Source organism: Indicator indicator, chromosome 4, assembly GCF_027791375.1.
Source record: "Indicator indicator isolate 239-I01 chromosome 4, UM_Iind_1.1, whole genome shotgun sequence".
Lineage (NCBI taxonomy): Eukaryota > Metazoa > Chordata > Aves > Piciformes > Indicatoridae > Indicator > Indicator indicator.
In genome coordinates this window covers 42,759,779-42,779,334 of record NC_072013.1, presented here as the reverse complement: position 1 = coordinate 42,779,334, position 19,556 = coordinate 42,759,779, and the positions used below count along the sequence as shown (strand labels likewise).

Genomic DNA, 19,556 nt, shown 5'->3' with positions numbered 1-19,556 from the left:
TTATAGTTGTGGCCATGAATTCTACTAAACTTTGTTTTAGTCTCACATGTCAGAAATACTTTTCATGTCCTCAGAAACAGTTAAGCTATATTGTATGTTTGAGTGCTTTGCTGCATGGTGTGCAATATTCTCAACTGCTGTATGAAATAGCAGTTGAGACCCGGAAGACAGATTGCTTCTGCTTGTGTGCTGAATGGAGTTTCTTTTCCTTTTCCTGATGGTTTGATACAATGAAAAGGAGGTGGGGGGAGGGAGGAAGCTAGTTCAGTGTTACATTAAGTATAGCGATATATTGAAAACTTCTGCTTGATTCTTGAACAGAGATTTGGTTTTATTCTCAGTGTATCTGAATTAATGACTGCTTCATGACATTGTATCCCAATATGTCAAAACATTTGTTAATCAATGGAGGATGGTCTTCTGTCTTTAAATTCAGAACATCCTGATGAGGCAAGAGGTTAGAAACACCTTCTCACAAAAACATTTTCAGATTGTGGGGTGTTTGTTCTATTTGGTTTTCACCACTACAGTTTTTACTGGTTTTAAGGAAGAAGAACCATTAAAAAGACATGAAGGATGCCTACATCTACATTGCAAACCAAAACAGCATCAAATATATTTGCATTTACATTTATTTTCTTTTTTAAGCTGTTTTGGAGTTTTCTTTGGGGAACAGCCATTTAAAATATCTAAAATTGGAGTGAGGTATGCCAGTGATTTATGCCTGATCTGCCAAACAAGTGTCCTGCAGAGCCTGCACCTGTGAGGGCTTCTGCTGCTGCTAAATTACAGTATTGGTGTGTTTCAGTGCAGCTGAAGCCTAGTCATAGTACTAGTTAAGCTAGTCCTATGATAGCTATAATGATTTTAATGAAAAATAAATATACTTTCCTGGCATTTCATGATATGTTCAGCAACAATTTCCTGTGGTTTAATTTAATGCCAGGATAGACTGCATTCAGCATTTACCTTAAGAGAAAATTGGTAGCTAAAATCAACCTGCACTTTGGATTATCCATATGGATATATATATCACCTTCTGGAACTCAGTTTAACATTTTAAAAAAGAATTTAATTTCCTGAAACTCTTGTGACCAAAAAAACCCCAAGCCCTGAAACCCACCAACCAAATAAAGAAAAACAACCAACCAAACAACAACCTCTATCAGTATATTCAGTTTGATATATTTTCTCTATATAAAATAATGTGTACAGTGTTGTCAGGAATAAAGCTGTGTTCAGACCTACATGAAATGATTGTTGAGATATAGGTGGATGTTTATAGTTCTGTGAGTTTTATGCACTCACCTTGCTGTCACACCAGCTTTCAAACCTGCAAGGAAATAAACCCAAAGTGTTCTGTGCATTTTCATTCAGGCTGAAGCTAGCTACTGCTTTTTAAAGTTTGGTTAGTCAAATTTTGGGGGGAGGAAAATCTTCTAAACACATTTTGTCAGAATCAGACTTCTGAAAATGATACTGGTTTTGTAACTATTAAAAGTATTGGTTAATTATTTATATGCAGGTTGTCAGGTTGCCTGTAAATAAAATAATGTTCTGAGGTCCCTGTTAGGGAGCCAGTATCATCTTTTGACTGAAAGTTTCAGAAATGAACCTAATATCCAAGAGTTGTGGGGGACAGATTGTGCTAGTAGTGCCTGCTGTGTGGAGCTCAGGAAATGGCAGGTTTATATTTCTCAGTAACTGAATGTAGCTGTTTCTTGGTTTCCTGGAATAGTTCTTATCATGCTGAGATAAAGATTAAAGTGATAATAAGAAACATGAAGTATAGGTACTTTTTTAATGCAATGCATTAATGTTTTGCAAAATCTGAGTTTTAAAAGATGCTTTGGATGCTCTGCATTGCTAAAACAGCTATTGCATTTCCAGGCAGGCACTACTCTTTCTTTTTTTTCCAGTTGTTTTTTTTTTTTTCCTAGCTATGTCAAGCTTTGTCCTGAAGACTTTGCAGAAATCATTCAACATTCCTAGAAGACATTGTCTTGTCATTTCTTTCACACTAAAGCAAATGTGTACTGTGTTGCAGTTCCTATCAATGTGACTGTTATGTATGAGGATTGTGGGTGGTCACATTCTTGGTGTGAATATTTGGAAAACCAGCAAGCCCAGAACAAGGATTCCAATAGATTTCACTTGGATCTTTGTTGCCTTAAAGCTTTGTTGCTTACAAGATGATTCTTCTGAAACTTTGAAAACAAGATAGCATTTTGCTAGGAAAACCAGTCATTTGGAGCTGTTCTTGTGGGAATCAAGTACTTTGTATGAGCATCATTGTTCACAAAGTATCAAAATACAGTCCTTTTGTTTTGCAACACAGATGAAGGTAGCTGAGAAACTAATAAGAAATCTGTTTTGGCTGTGAGATATTTGTTCTTTGGCACAGTGTGAAATGCTATGTGAACCTGCTGGAAGCTGCGATATATTAAGATGCACTTGGTTTACATCTTGAATGAGTACCTGTGTAAACGCTACCAAATTTTCAGTGACAATATACTGATGTGTAGATAGAATACTGAGGTAGAAAATGTAGTTTGCCTGGAGCAAAATGCTTCATCCAGAACACCTAAGTTAAGCAGAGTGCCTGAATGAAATGCATCTTGTTTCAACATCAATGATTTCAGAATCAGATTTCAAAGCTGGATAGTTGCATACGAAAATATCATGTAAGTGGAAGATGTCCTAGTCTGAAATCTTCAGTAGCAATTAGAGGAAATGGATGGTTATGTAACAAACTGGTTGGTTTTTGGTTTTTTTTTTTTTTCATTGCTTTTAGTCAAACAGATTCTTCGTTGCTTTTGCTGTTTGAGTTAAACATGTGATGCAAGTACATATTTTTATTTAAAAAGGAAAATAGCTTTATTTGTGAGTGGAGCTAATTCCCTTTGTAACACAGAATATGCAATAAAACATGCAAGACTTATTATCCTGTGCATTTTTCACATGCTAGTGCACTTGAATTCTGATATGAAGAATTACAGTTCTGCTTGATTTAGAAGTCTTAACATTTTGGATCTTCTCTGCCAGGGCCTGGTGTTCTTTTTCCATGTTCTCTGGGTAGTGGTCTTGTGATAACTTTCTTTTGTGGCCCATTCTCGTAGACTGCAGTCCCATTTTCTCCATGTTTGGCTTCAGATTTCCTCACTGCTGACCAATATAGCATGATACTGCAAAAAGCCTGGCATATTAATTTTGGATAGAAAGCAATTAAGTCTGTTTGATGCTAAGAGGTCATTTGGTCCAAACTGATGAAACCAATCACTGGTAAATTCAAGCATGTGTGTGTATGCAGTTTCATAGTCCTCTTCATGAAGGGTTTAATCAATTCAGCATACCAGTGGGGTTTAATCAATTCAGCATACCAATGCTTCTGCTGAAGACAGAGTCTTCAGGGGACTTAACTTCAACTTTTTCTCTCTCTCTTTCTTTTTTTTTTTTAACCCTCTTCTTGGTGTCTTGGTGCTGAAATGCCCTAATTTTGCTTTTGTTTAAATTTGCTTATCTTTGCAATACAAGAAGGCAGTGAAAGGACACATGAAATTCTCATCTTTTTTTCTTTTACAGTTGAATGAGAGGCCAAGAATGATTAGCATTATGAACATAAAAAAGGTTTTCACTGTGAGGGTGATGGAACACTGGAAGAGGCTGTCTGGGGGACTGTGGACTCTCCCTCTCTGGAGGTGTTCAAAACCTACCTGGATGTGTTCCTGTGTGATCTGGTATAGGTGATCCTGCTCTGTCAGGAGAGTTGGACTAAGTGATCTTTCAAGGTCCCTTCCAACCCCTAACATTCTGTGATTCTGAGACAAAATGTGTTCAGAGGAGTCACTGGTATGTCAGACCAGCAGTTACCTGCATTTGCTGCATGTGCCTCTTTGGAGCAAAAAAATTAAGGCTTCCATATATAGATGAAAGGCACAAGTTGAGTGAATGCTGAAGATCCTGCCACCAAAGGATATTGCAGTCCTGAATTACTTACGCTGGCGTTTTTGTTTAGCTTTGCCTTTTCTTACTGAAGATTTTCAGGCAGGCTTTGCTTCTGTGCATTAGGTGCTGATAGTTTGGAGAGGGCAATGAGTAGACAAAGGCTGCCTGGTCTTTTGAGTAATACTAAGTATTTTTCCCTAGCTCTTGAGTATTCTGACTTCAACATATTTCCAGTGTCTAAACTCCAAGCTCATCTGAGCTGGAATTTTAGTTCTTGTTTAATTTCTTATAAAATTATTAAGATTCTGTAGTTGTAATTTATTTAAATTAGATTATTTCTATCTCTGCTATAAATTCCAGCTAAGTTACAGCTGGAGATAACTCAGTCTTTCATTCTCTGGGCAATCAGGTCTGCTGTTTGACACTGCTGGGAATTTGATCCTGCACTTTCTGCTTTCTTCAGACTTTGTCCCTCCTTGTGTTTGCCTACTAGACTAAACAATACACTGTAACTACTGAATTTTGGTCTATGTTTCATTCATTAGTAGCTGAATTTGGCTGATGCTTTAAGGCGCTTTTTTGACCCAGCTAATAAAAAGAGCCTTTTGTCTTGTCAGTTTCTCTTGCCAGAAGTAAGCCCAAGGGAGCTGGGCAGGAGTTTTGTTTATGTTTAGGAGACACTCTAAACAGGTATGGGCAAGGGTTTAACATAAGCTTGAGCATTGATCCCCTTGTGATGCAGTCAACTCGAGTACATGGGTAACGATCATCCCATTAAACTTTTAAATAGTGCTGCAGGAGTAACAGTGATATGAACTGTTAATGACTAGAACTAAACATGACAAGCTGGAAGGCTTTCTCTTAAGGGTACTGGTTCAGTTTTAGATAGATAATGAAGTCAGATAAAATACCATTGTGATGCAGTAAAGGACAACTTGAACATGCTTCAGCTCTGTTTTGCAGCAGTGTGATGGTTGTGGCATTGATTGTGTAGTCAGCCCAAGAGTAGCTCTTATGAAAACACTAGGAATTATTACTAGTAATTTTAGTCCTACTCATTTCTGTTACTCATGAGATATTTTCCACTATTACTCATTTTTTGCTCTTGCTCATTACTGGCAGTGAGTAACAGTGACCACTTCTTAGAAGAAAAATGGCCTTTTTACTGCTAGACAAGTCTTTTGTACCAAATTGAATCCACAGTTTTTTTGTCTTTTTCATGCAGAATTATTTTAGTATTTGCAAAATTAGAAACATGTAAAGGATTGCTGTTAAGTTAAACATCACTTTATTTGCTTCACTATGTAGTAGATGTAATGGACCTACATTCTCATCTAGAATCTCATCTGATTATCCTGCTCAGAGAGCTGAGGTTGATCTGATTTCTGTTTGAGCAGTATTTGTTCCTGACAAGGAGAGAGAAACTGCTGGAACAATGAAAACCAATGTAAGAAATCTTAACCTTAAAAGAAAATGAATGTATAAGTACATAGTTGATCTGTGTGGTAGTTTCTGTTATTTGTGCTGATTGTCCTTGGAATAATGAGTCATAATGTAAAGGCTTCATATTTTTAGTGAGAGATCAGTTAGGAGTCTGATTCATTCCAGATTACTTTTTTTTTTTTTCATTAATATAGGGGCAAAATATGCCATGGGGTGAAAGAAACAGGAAAAGTAAAACTCATGAAATTGCCATTATTGCTTATAGCATTTAATTTGTTGTGTTATTTTTTGTCTTTGCCTTCCGTGTGAAAGAAATACAACAGCCTATTAAGGGCTTTCCTCAGCTTTTAAAGCCTGAGGAGATTACCTATCTCAGAGTAAACTTGATACATGTAATAGATCTATTTGTTCTTTTGGCTCTGTTATAACTGTCATGGATGATCCGTTGGTTCTCATACTGTAAAGCCAGTTGCTAAAGGCAGCTATTCAAATCAGTCTTACTCTGGTTCAGTCACCTTTTTCAACAAGACTACAAGTCCCTTTTTTGTCTTTGTGGGTTTTCAGGGGCTTTAGAACTGAGTTGTTGTTGCCTTTTAATGCTTGATTCCCTGTATATCCCTTTCAATTTACAGGTCAGCGTTCCATCTATTGCTTGTGCTAAGAGCTTTTCTAAGATCTTTTCTGATCAGTTGAACAGTCCTGCTTGCCAAATGGACAGTCAGGAAATAAAAAAAAAAAAACAAAAAAAGAAAGCATTGATCACTAATAAGTTGGAAAGACTTCTGCCTTGCCCAATAAATTTTTGTGACCTTTTTGCAACACAATGTCAATATAAAAGAAACTTGCCTCATTGAAGAGCAGTGTGCCCTTGTGGCCAGGATGGCCAATGGTATCCTGGGGTGCATGAAGAAGAGTGTGTCTAGCAGTCAATGGAGGCTTTCCTCCCCATCTACTCTGCCCTGGTGAAGCCTTATCTGGAGTACTGTGTCCTGTTCTGGGCTCCTCAGTTCAGAAAGGACAGGGAAATGCTTGAAAGGGTATAGCAAAGGGCTGCAAAGATGATTAGGGTACTAGAACCATCTCTCTGTTTTACCAAGAAAGGTTGAGTGTCATGGGGCTTTTTAGCCTGGAGAGGAGAAGGACTGAGAGGGCATCTTATCAATGCTTATAAATACTTATAGGGTGGGTCTCAGGAGGATGGGACCAGTCTTCTTCCAGTGGCACCCACTGACAGGACCAGATGTAATGGGCACAAACTTGAGCGTAAGAATTTTCATCTAAATATGAGGAGGAACTTATTTGAGGGTGGTGGAGCACTGGAACAGGCTACCCAGAAAGGTGGTGGAGTCTCCATCTCTGGAGTAATTCAAAACCCACCTGGGTGCCATTTTATGTAACCTGCTCAAGGTGAACCTGCTGTGGCAGGGGTGTTGGACTAGACAATCTCCAGAGGTCCCTTCCAACTCTTGTCTTACTGTGATTCTATGAAGAGGGATTTTTGATTGATCTGTAGCATGGATGGGAAAATAAATCTTGTAATTACTTCAGTTATCTAAAGGCAAAGCCAAAAGGATGGTGCATCATGCTAACTAGAAGTTGAAGATTTTTTCATCAGCCATGTATGCCTTCTCATTTTTGTTGATGGCATAGTATCTGTTTCATTCAATTAAATTTCACATTTATTCTTAGGTTTTTAGACTGAGAAAGGTCAAAATGATAACACCAGGGAAAGGAGCTATCAATTCAACATTTTAAACATGGGGTTCATGTAAATATAGATTCCTCTTCACATGCTTAGGTAGTACTTGTATTGATTTACTAGTGCATGATGATCAAGGAACTGCAATACCCACATTTACTCTTTCATCATGCTTGCCTAGCCCACCATGAGGCTATGCCATGCCTCTAATTAGAGGAGAATTGCACCCATGTCTGGATGCTGTATGGTTGGGTTTGATGTTTCCTTCTGTACTTAGAAATTACCTAGTAACATCTTGTGTACATTACAAGGGCATATTTAATACTAATCAAACACAGCTTGCCCCACGTTCTGTGGTTGTGTTCTCCCTGGCATAGCCTCGTAAGCACGGTGCCTTCTATGTTGTTCTGCAGTCTGACTGTAAAGCCAATGTGTGGCAGTAAAAAATTGATTCCCTACATTCTTGCCTTCTCACAAATTTCTATGCCTGTGCCCTTTCTTAAAAAATATTGTTTCTGAAGGTTCATAAGCATCTCTGGTGTGCAGACTTACAGATTATTGAAGGGAGTCTGACTAAGTGTTTGGGATAAGTGTTTTGAATGGGATGGAGAGTATACTGCTTTATACTGCTTTGTATGTAACTTCCTGGAACCTAGGTTTGCTTGTTAACTAACACTGGAAAAATCAGGTCTGTAATTTTTTTTTTTTTTTCTGCATGGGTAGTTCTTGGTTTCTACAAAACTGTATCTTGCATAATAAACAATCAACCTCTGTAACTCAGAACTGAGAAATACTAGCATTTCTAAGCGTGTTAGCAGGTGTTCAATATAAAGATTAGCAGCTGCACCGTGGCATTTTTCTTCTTTAGTTTAGACCCCCCCTCAAAAAGAAACCAAACCCAAAACACCAAAAACAAACACGCAACCCCCCCCCCCCCTAATCCTAGATGATTTTTGCAAATGTACACTTACATGGTAGAAATGTCTCATTTAGAAACAAGTTACAATAATAACTTCAGATGAGGTTGCTTAGGACTTTGTCCTGTCAAGTCTTAGAAAGCCTTGAGGGTGAAGGTTCTACAAGCTCTCAGCACTTGTTCCAGTGACTGATAATTCTTACAGTGATTTTTTTTTTTCCTTCTGTGAGGTTGGAACCTTCCCTAGTTTAATTTATAACATTTCTTGAATTTTTCTGTCCCATACACCTCAGTAGAGAAGCTGTCTTCATCTTCTTGATATCTTTCCCTTGTGAAAGCTGCTGTTATGTCCCCTTGGACCTGAGCACTGATTTACCAGGCTTGAAAGAAGTTTAGATGGCTTCAAAACCTATGTGCACATACAAGTTGCTTTCTACTCCAGTCTTTTAAGGACTGAAAACTGATTACTTTTAAAAGAGTGTGCAACCTGTATTTCATGTCTTGTCAGATTATATTTAGACTGAAAAAGGTTTAAAAGGAAAAGTTTTTGCCCATTGATTCTCATATTAAAATTTTATCTTGGAGCTAGAAGAATGGATTGGGAATTCTTGTGTCTTGTTCTATCCATAGAATTGTACATAAAGTTTTCAGAATACTAGTGTTGTCTTTGCCAGCTCTGCTGGTTGATTTTGACACAAATGCTGCCACATTGTTTAAAGACTTAGTTATAAGGATCTGGTTATTTATGACAACATTCCAGACTAATATAATAAATATTTTGCACCCATTTTTTTTAGAGGTATTGAAATAATATGGGCCTTATGAAGGGATTGGAATCATCTTTCTAGAGAAGCTATTTGAGCTTGCTTACTTATTTTTTTTTTCTTCTTGGAATTAAACTGAGTTAACTGAACAGTTTCAATAGTGAAATGAACCACATTGTGTGGTGAGTATGGTGCCTCTGCCCAAGTTAAATATAATATATAAAGAACTAATAATAACCAGGAAACTCCAGTCTAGTGCCTTTTTGGTGAGCTATTACTTAATAAAAATTGTCAGTATTACAAAGTTGTAATTTGTAACTTGGGAATTCTTGTTTTCTGTAGAAAACAAGAATTGTTTTCCATGTGCTTTCCTAAAGCTGATCTTTGTGTTAAATATTTTTCTAGAAAATCAAGTTCTTGCCATCCTTTACCCAAGAAGTTGGAGCAGCAGAGAGACAGTTTTCACAATGATGAGAAGTTATCTGCTGGGTAAGTGATGAAACTGTTCTCAAATATTCAGTGAAATACTTTTTTTTTTTTCTTTTTTAAATGTTGCAAAACCCATGGGGTCACAGTTAAGTTCTGTGATGAGTGTTTGAGGAGTGAGATAACTGGAAAATTGTTAACATCCATTTACTTAGGCAAAATGTCTATAGGTATAATAAGCTATGTACATTTATCTCTGTCATTTTATTATGTGGTACCTTGTCAAGCTGCCTGGTATTTCAGGCAAATTTGAAGTAACAGTTCATTATAGTAAATTAGATGTGATTGATTTCCTTTGTTAGTGAATTTTACATCAAAATGTGTAGAAAGTAAAAATGGTAACCTTCTGCTCTGCATTTGGTAACAACTGGACTACTGAATTATTTATTATTGTTTTGTACCTCCATTTGCTGTTTGGTGGATCGTTTTACACTATAATATTGTTACTGCATAGGGAAAAAGGTATGTGTTCAGCAGTCTCAGTGACCTCTGGAAAGGATAATTGTGAGTTTAAAATGTGGTTGATGTTTTAACCAGAATCTTCTTGAATATTTTTGTTCACAAAGCCTACAGAATATTAGATTTTGTAGTTTAAATAGTGGGGGGAAATGCCCAATTTATGAGAAATATTTTTCATCTTGGTTTGCTTCTCATTACACTTGTTGACAATGTGAATATTCCCAGAATAGTCTGAAAGGCACAAGTAATGCTTAACTTCTTCTGAACTTTGAGGTTTTGAAATATTTTTTTTTCTCAGGTTTTGGTTGTTGGTTTGTGCTGTGTTTATGATAGCATTAGAGGTTTGTTCAACAATGAAATTCTCGTTTTTCCTTATGCTTTTGGTGGCATTAAGAATACAGAAGTCCTTGAATAATATGTTAATGTGAGGCTCAACAGGGCTCTGGGCAACCTGATCTAGTTGAGGATGCCCCTGCTTTACTGCAGAGGGGTTTGGACTGGGTGAGCTTTGGAAGTCCCTTACAACCCAAATCATTCTATAATATTTGTGAATGTAATGAACAGGAGTTTGTTAGTTGTAGGTTGCTGGGAGGGGACTGTTTACAAAGGCCTGTAATAATAGGATGAGGGGCAGTGGTTTGAAATTAGAGAAGAGTAGATTTAGATTGGATGTTAAGAACAAGTTCTTTGCCCTGAGGGTGGTGGAACTCCGGAACAGGTTGCCGAGGGAAGTACTTGAGGCCCCATCCCTGGAGATATTCAAGGTCAGGCTTGACAAGGCTGTGAGCAATTGATCTAGTGGAGGATGTCCCTGCTGACTGCAGGGGAGTTGGGCTAGATGAACTTTGGAGGTCCCTTCCAACCCAAACCGTTCTATGATTCTATGATCATTGAACTTAGTTCTAGATAGGAAAAGACATTACGTTTGGGTCTGGCTGCTCAATACTTTCAGGCATGAACTAGGTACTAGGAAACTTCACTTTCTGCAAAACAAAATGAATCAAAAATAGTTCAGTGAGACCCCCTCTGAAGTATTCTGAAGTATCTTTAACTTTAATTAGCATATTACATCAATACCATTATCTTATTTCAAAAAAAATTAAGCCACCTAAACTACTGTATTTCTTCTTATTTCAAATTTTCCTTTTAAAATCTAGTTTAATAAGCCAAGCACAAATATAGTAGGATCACTCACTCTTAATATTTTTAATTTTTGTCCTATTTCTGTTTAGATATTTAAACTTCTGATCTGGTCACCAGACACTAGTGAGGAAGAAAACCTGTCAGTTCTGGGAGTTTGTTGGATTTTTTTTCTTTCTGCAGTGTTTGAGGAGAGATTTAAGGAAAAAATTCAAGGAATGGAGTTAGCTCACAGTCTGCTATTTAATGAAGAAGCCTATACCCAGCTTGGTGAATTTCAAAAAGCAGAGTTCATTTTTGAATGGTTACAGTTCTTGGAAAAACTTTTGCCAGTGACTAGCAGAGTAAGTATAATGAGACTTGAGAAGAAAAGCACATTGTAGAACTATTTATTTTTGCCATTTCTGTTATTTTATTTAAAAGCAGAGCAGCATTCACATGTCCTTCATGTCAAGTCTTTTGTGTACACACAGTGAAACACGTTCAGTGTTAGCAGAAGCTTTCTAAATGTTGCAAGGTTTTGATCACAGCCCTTCAAGTGACAAAGCCTCTTGTCCAGTGAATGGAATTTTTAATGACTTTTTAAAAATTACTTTGAAAAAATTTAAATGTATTTTTTTATTACTCATTATTACTGCAAGATTTTGCAGGCCCATGGTGAGGAATGGCAGTCATGCTAGTATCTAGCATGGCACATTTTGTAACTCTCTAGTACACATTTTACTCTTTGTTGTTTAATTTTACCCTAATCAAATGATACAATATTTGTTACCAGCCAACCCTCCAGTTGTTTGGTTTACTGTTTAGTGTATATTAAGTAGAATATGTGGATATGTAACAGTAGAGCAGCTTAAATAATTCTGTTTAAGAGTTATGTTATTTGTGTTAAAATCCATAAGTAAAACACAGTTCCAGGCTCATTTTTGTTTTAAAGAGCGTTTTAAAAAATTGATATCAGACTGCAGCAGATGATTGTTTTTAAAGGAAGTTCTTTCCTTTCTAAATGCTCAAATTCTTGAAAATCTATTATGTTTCTATGAGTTTTTTTTTTTTAATTTAAAACAGGCATACAAGAAGCAAGGAAGGCCAATTTTGCTTTTAGCAAGATATAACTATACAAGACCTGTGCTCTGAAAAGTGTGATTATTATTTTGTTTGTTTGTTCTTTGTAAAGAAGAATAACTTGAGATGACTTTTCTTTAAGTAGAAAAATGCAATAAAGTGTTTGATTTTAAGTAAGAAGGTCAAATTATCAGAATGGCAATAATGAAAAGTAAAGATAACTAGCATTACTTACCTTTAACCTTTAAATTTAACTGAAATTTGTCTGGTTACTGATTTTATTTCCAGGCTGATATAAGGGAAAACCAGAAGAAACTGGTTGAACAATTGACTTCTTTATTACACAATTCACCAGGACCTCCTACCAGACGGCTTGTTGCCAAGAATTTAGCTGTACTTTATAGCACTGGAGACACTTTTTCTGTTTACCAAACAATTGACAAATGCAATGAGCTCATTCGGAGTAAAGATGATTCACCAAGTTATCTCCCTACAAAACTGTAAGTATATATATATATTTTTTTAATCCAAAAAGTGAAGTCCAGTAATAACAAGAGGGACAGATAGAGTGGTGAGAAGTTCATGTGTGATAGAGTATGCTCCCTCACTTCTGCCCATTGTGCTTTGTACCACATGACACAGAATTTGGGGCCCTCCCTGACTGGTATCATTATTGTGGGTTTATCCAGCTGTAAAAAGAAATATTTTCTTTGGTATTACATCTCTCAGATTTTTAGACTTGACAATCACAAAGAGAAAATTAATTCATGAGAAACCTGCAAGCAAATTCAAATTACTTCCTTCCCCCTAGGTTTTATAACAATTTTATTTTAATCATTTAGTATATGCTGCCTTCAAGGCAGAATTATGATTAGTTAAGTACTTGTGTAGCATTTTATATATTCTTTTATGTCTCTTTATTGGAAAATTTTTGAGCAAGAAATTCATCTGTGTGTTGGGAGAAAAAAATTCAGGTCAGTACTTACCAACATAAATTGAAGTTTAATAAACTTCAAATATGTTTTTCTTCCTTATTCAGAAGTTTCTTGTTATGATTCACATAAATGTAGTATAAAATCAATCACATTGAAATGCTTTACAATCACATTACTTTCAAAGCATTTAACACAGAGGCAATATGGTGGCTGATGGGCTTTGATGTAGGGTGCATATATTAGAACAAAATTTGACCTACCTAGCCTGCTAGGGTTTACTGGATCCACTGGAAAGAAATATCTTGAGTGATTTGAAAGCTAACCTAAATTAATTTATTTGGGAGTATAGGAATGCTAAATTTGTTGTTTATTATGTTTGTAATGATTGAATATGCTTTAAAGTAATAAATTGAGGCCAGTTTATGCTTTGTGGCTTTGTTCAGTGAGGGAACAAAACCAGCTTGCACTACATGTTGCCATAATAACTGAACTGTGCTTTACAGCAAGTCAAACAAACACTTCTTGTTACCAAAAGAAGGGGAATCACAGAATGTTAGGGGTTGGAAGGGACCTCGAAAGATCGAGTCCAACCCCTGCTGCAAGAGCAGGATCACCTAGAGAAGGTTGCACAGGAATGTGTCCAGGTGGGTTTTGAATGCCTCCAGAGAAGCAGACTCCACAATGTCTCTGGGCAGCCTGTTCCAGGGCTCTGCCACGCTCACAAGGAAAAAGTTTTTCCTTATCTTCATGTGGAACTTCCTCTTTTCTAGCTTGCACCCATTGCCCCTTGTTCTGTCATTGGACGACACTGAGCAGAGCATGGCTCCATTCTCCTGACACTCACCCTTCACATCTTTATAAACATGAATGAGGTCACCTTTCAGTCTCCTCCAAGCTGAAGAGCCCCAGCTCCCTTAGCCTTTCCTCAGAAGGGAGATGCTTTTCATAAGCACCTTATTAAACATTAGTAAAATTTTAAAAATGCATCTGAATCGACTACCACAGGATACATAATAAAACAATGAAGATGGTAGCATTAGAAACATAGAAGACAGTTGGTGATCTGTAGTTGCATAATTGAAAATCAGAAATAAAAAACAGAGTTAAAAGGGGGAGGTGTTAGAAAATCAAGAAGAAAGTAATGATAGTACTGAGAGGAGCAGTAAACCAGACAATTCCAAGTACAAAATAGTTATTGAGTACATTTCTTAATCCAACTGGAAAACCGGATATAGTCCTGAAATGTTTGTGTCCTGGTTCCACTGGGGTAGAATCATAGAATTGGTTTTCTGTTGAGTAAAGCTGCATTTTTGAGAAGACTGCAGCACTCCATTTGATGAGAACAAAGCTGATAAAACACTTTGTTTTCACTTGTGGCCAGCTATTGTATGTGGATCTCCATAGTGGTTGTGGTCTCCAGCAGTTTTGAGTTAGCCAAGTGCTAAAGCATGGAGGAGTGAAAGCCAAGTCAGCTGCCCCAAGGTGGCCAACGGAAATATTTCATATCATAACACACTCACTACAAATCAGAACATTTTCTGGGGACAGTCTCTTTTCCTGATAGCCACCATCCTTGAGGGTCTTGTCCATTGTTCTGCTCTAGAGGCCTACCCTGCTGTTTGATGTGATTGTCGCGTTTTTGCTGAGGCTGTGGTGCTCACAGTGCTTGACATCTATCATTCCCTGCCAGGAGTGCACAGCTCATGACCGCTACATTGACTGAGTATAACTTTCTGTTCTTTCTATGAGTGCTATCATTAATATTATTTTTTTACATTATGATTTTATTAATTCTGTTTCTACTTCAACACACAAATCTCCTTTTCTTTTCCTGATTCCCCTTCCTGGAGAGGGGAGTCATTGGGTGACATAAAAATGGCTAAATGAAGACAGTTTATAACAAAACTCACAGAGCCTGGCCAACAGAACAGAGAACCATGAACTGTTCTTGAAGGATGTGAAACCAACTACTAAGGTGCAGAAATATTATGAATAACTTCCCTCCTGAAACCATACAGATCTTTCATTCAGTGAAGAAAATTAAAGATAGTAAAACGTTATTGTGTATTAATGATACACTATACAAAATAAAACAGAATCTGTCTTCCTCCTTTGCTTCGAAAGCTAATCCTGTTTCTGACAACCTAAAACTAGATTTTTTGCAAGGAGTCAGTCAGTTTTATTTTCCAGTATTATATTATTTTGTTTCCCTGTTCTTTCCATTTGTGGAAAAACCTCTCGTGTTTTGAGTTAAGAATTTGTTTATTGGAAAGAGTTTTAGTCCTGCAAAGTACATTACTGGTATCCTACAGGCTCCTCAGCAGTGAGAAGCATTCATGTTATAGGTGAGTTGTAGCATGGGATGATACTGGCGTAGCAAGGAGGGGCAATGCAGTCCATTTGCAGTGAAGCAGAAGAGTAGAATCATAGAACCACTAAGGGTGGAAAAGACCTTTAAGACCATCGAGTGCAACCATAACCCAGCTACCGTGATCACTAAACTTTATCTAGAAGCACCACATCTACAGCTTCTTGAGCACCTCCAGGGAAGGCGACTCCACCACCTCCCTGGGCAGCCTGTTCCAATGCCTTATCACTCTCTCAGTAAAGAAGTTTTTCCTAATGTCCAATGTCTTGGCACAACTTAAACCTGTTTCCTCTGATCGTATCACTAGTTACTTGGGAGAATAGAGCAGTACCAGTCTCACTACAACCTTCTTTCAGGTAGTTGTAAAGAGCAATAAGAAGAGCCTGACTCCATCCTCCCCACACTCACCCGTCACATCTTTGTAACATGAATGAGGTCACCTCTCAGTCTTCTCCAAGCTAAAGAGCCCCAACTCCCTCAGCCTTTCCTCAGAAGGGAGATGTTCCATTGCCTTCAGCATCTTTGTGGCTCTGTGCTGAACTCTTTCAAGCAGTTCCCCTGAGGTCCTTCTTGGACTGAGGGGCCCAGATTAGGACACATTATTCCAGATCCATCCTCACCAGGGCAGAGTAGAGGGGGAGGAGAACTTCTCTCAACCTACTAATCACACTCCTTCTAATACATCCCAGGATGCCTTTTTGGCCACAAGGGCACATTGCTGGGTCAAATTAATGAAATTCATGTTAAGGTTTAAAAGTGGATTTGAAAGATTGTATTACCTAAACTCTTAGATTATGCAAGTTCCTTCCCAAGCTTTGTATCTACATTTCTCCTGGAGCATTATATGCCACACACACAGACCTCAGGGGCTTTTTGTTTGTTGGTTTCTTTTTAATCCACTTAAATTTTTGGAACATGCTATTTAGTTGTTTTGTTGTTTGCCCACTGATTACATGAGTCCTCTTAATCCCTGTCATCTATTACTGCATTCATTTTCATGCCTCTTTGGATTTGCTTTTGTTTTAGTGCTGCGGTGGTATGCTTGGGCTATTTATACAAAAAATTGGGAAGAATTTTGGGAAACAGTTTTACTGACACCGTTGGGAATGTGCTTAAAGCAATGAAGAATGCAGAGGTATTGGAACAGCATGTTTAAAAAATGATTGGAAAAATAATAGGATGCTTAGTGTTGGAGGCTGGACCTATGAATACGAGAAAGTGCATGTTGTCAAAATATGAAAGAGTTGCCATAGGATAAAAAAACAGTGTCTAAAGTCCCAATAATTACTAGAGAGATAATGGATTATGATTACAAAAGGATGGAATATAGCTATTACCAGTCTGGTTTCTTGAAAGAACTTGATAAACAGAAATTTTAATTGCTATATTAATAAGAACATTTTTTTTTCTCGAGCTTGTGCTTCATGTTTTGAGTTTGAAACTGCTAGTGAGTACTTTCTTGTAGAATACAGAATTACTCTGTTCACTTGATTATAGAGTTATAGAGCAAGCTATCTACTTTAACTCATCACCATAAGCAAATACCTAAGTCTAAAAGACCCAAACCATTGTTTACCTATTTCAGTAGCTGGTATTTTGTGTTTCCAAGGACTTAGAGTTACAAAATGTTAACGTTTCTCTTTGCTGTTTTTCAGTCTCAAGGTCGTTATGAAATCATGCTTAGTTTGCAAAATATATTAAATGGTTTAGGAGCTGCTGCTGTCCCCTGCCATAGAGACATTTACAAAGCTGCCCGGTCCTGTATGACAGATCGATCCATGGCAGTCCGCTGTGCTGCTGCAAAGGTAAAAAGCTCTGATAGCTGTTTTTGTTAAGTAAGCCCCCTAAATAAAGTTCTGTGCTGTTGATGATGAACACAGCAGTAAATACATTGTGTGCTTATCTTTATTTCTTTGATATTGCCTTGGCAGCAAAAATTCAAGTAGTTTTGATATGAAGCAACATGCATATTTTGTTAGGGGGAACTCTATGTAAATGTGTAGCGAACTACATTTTTACTGAGTGCTTTTCCACATCCAAACGTTTTCATTTCCCTTATTTGTTCTAGTGTCTTCTTGAACTTCAGAAGGAAGCAGTATTTATGTGGAGTACAGACCTGGATAGTGTTGTGACCTTGTGTTTTAAATCCTTCGAAGGTTCCAATTATGATGTACGATTAGCAGTTGCAAAACTTTTAGGCACAATATTGGCTAGAGCTCTAACATCTAAACAGACAACAGGTAAAGTATGTACTTTGCTGATTCCTCATCTGTAAAAATCTGTCAGATAATAAGAAACTCTCAAATTATATTGAAGCTTAAAGTGAAATCACAATGTAAGCATTATCTGGGTGTTCATGTCTCTGGTTTGGTCTCTTTTTGTAATATTTTTCCTGTGAAGTGCTGTGGTTTTGGTTCTGTTAACGTGTGTGTGTGTATGCATATATATGTGTGTGTATATATATAATAAACAAGGAAAAATATTTGGTAAAACCATTTTTCTCTGTTACAAGATTGTTATATGGAGAAAAATTAATAACCTCAAGAATTTAAAGGAAAGATTCATTTCAGCAGTGTAGAAAGCACAAAAATTTGAGAGACTGTCTCTTTGTTAAACTATAGAATTAATGATATCTTACCTGGCGATCTTAAGGATGCCTTAAGCTGTTTTTCTGCCATCATCAATACCACATTTGTATTGTCTAGCAGGACAAATGTAATCAGTTTTGTTCACTCACAAACCTTATAACAGTTTTTGCTGACAGACAGCATTGATCTACCTGAAGCATCCTGGCACAAAATTAACATCTCCCGTCTTTGGTGTCATTCAGGCAGGACATTCTGCATCCAATTTTAAAAGCCCAAAGCTAAATATCTAACTGTAATGTAAGCAAAATGTAACAGGATGCAGAGTAAGTGTGAGTCAGACTCTTCTGCTTTTAATGGCATCAGAGAAGACCTTCAGTACAATAAGCAGCAAATTACAAAATTGCATGTCTTTAAGCCCAGTTTACTGCCTGTCAGAGTTCTTGAGGCTGTGTATTTGCGCTGGAAACTGTGAAGCCTTAATATATAAAGTATTTTTCTAAGAATCTTTTGGAGAGAAAACCATCATCACTTTCCCCAATGAAGCAGAAAATGATGATGCTCTAACCTCTTTATAGACTCAGTAGTTTTCTTTATCTTTGTAGTATAGTGTAGTTGTAGTTCTGAAGTGCTATGGTTATATAAGAAGCTCATCAACTGTTTGGTTGTCTTTGATTTTGGTTACTTTTAGTTAAAAAGAAGTTAGAGCTAAGTGAGATGGGAGCTAGGTGGGGACTAGAAGGGGCTGGGGAAGAGGTGGAGAAAATAATACAGGAGGAAGTTAAGTGCATTGTAACCTGCTGATATTGAGTGGGTGTAGGGGGTTGACATGGTTCTCTCAAATCTTCTCATTCCTTTTCCCATGGTGATACTTGGAAGAGAATGAAGAATGCAGTGAAAATTTTAGCTCACTTAGTTTTTGTAATGTGCAATCACCGTGCTAAGTTTTCACTCACATGTCCCAGTATGTATTTTAAACCATGAAATAGGAACTAGAGATAAATAATTTTCCTAGAAGACAGTGAACATGCTATTTGTTTGGAGAGCTGATTAGTACCAAGGCGAGATCATTTTTTTCTAAGGGAATCTGTAGCCTTGCCCCTACCTGGCTAAGCACGGCAGAAAGGTAATCACCATGGCTGGAGTTTGAAGGGAGACTTTTCTTAGGCAGCAAGCTGGAAGAAGTTAGAGTCAAGGCTTTCATGAAGCTTCGGGTGGTAGGAAGAGGCCATACATACCTTTTTTGCAATGGAGTCTTTGTTTAGCTGTTAGACGCTGGTGACTTGAACTGCTTAAAAATAGCTGAAGCAGAAGAACTTGACAAACTGTGATTTGCTGGAGCACTGAGTCCTGACATGACAATTTCTATTGTGTGGTTGTGCTCCAAGAGTGTTTGGATTTGATTGTGCTGCTGTGCAAACTGTTTTTTTGAAAGTGGTTAGAGTTGAACTTTTTCTTCTAAAATGTAACAAGTTTTACAGAATTACTCCTCTAAAGATTTATATCTATTCTTAGTATCCACCAGGCATAGCTTCAGGAGAATCTCTTTGGAAGAAGTGATGGAGCTATTGGGAACTGGATTTCTGCGTGGAAGTTGCGGATTTCTACGAGCCAGTGGCGATATGCTGAAAGGAACCAGTTCAGTTAGCAGAGATGTTAGAGTTGGAGTCACCCAGGTTTGGATTACATTAGTTATGATTTTTCTGAGATTGCTAAACATTCCTCTGATGACTGTTTTGCTCTCCATATAGGTC

General features: G+C 37.3%; 1 protein-coding gene across 1 annotated transcript in view; it reads left to right on the top strand.

Moving 5' to 3' along the window:
* The first annotated feature begins 11,070 nt into the window (after positions 1-11,070).
* HEATR5A (HEAT repeat containing 5A) overlaps positions 11,071-19,556 on the top strand; it is a 57,540-nt gene continuing 49,054 nt past the window's right edge. The window contains exons 1-6 of the mRNA XM_054380668.1: positions 11,071-11,196; positions 12,203-12,414; positions 16,244-16,352; positions 16,873-17,022; positions 17,286-17,457; positions 19,318-19,478. Of these exons, the coding sequence (XP_054236643.1) occupies positions 11,071-11,196; positions 12,203-12,414; positions 16,244-16,352; positions 16,873-17,022; positions 17,286-17,457; positions 19,318-19,478 (930 nt within the window). The remainder of the gene's footprint in view (positions 11,197-12,202; positions 12,415-16,243; positions 16,353-16,872; positions 17,023-17,285; positions 17,458-19,317; positions 19,479-19,556) is intronic.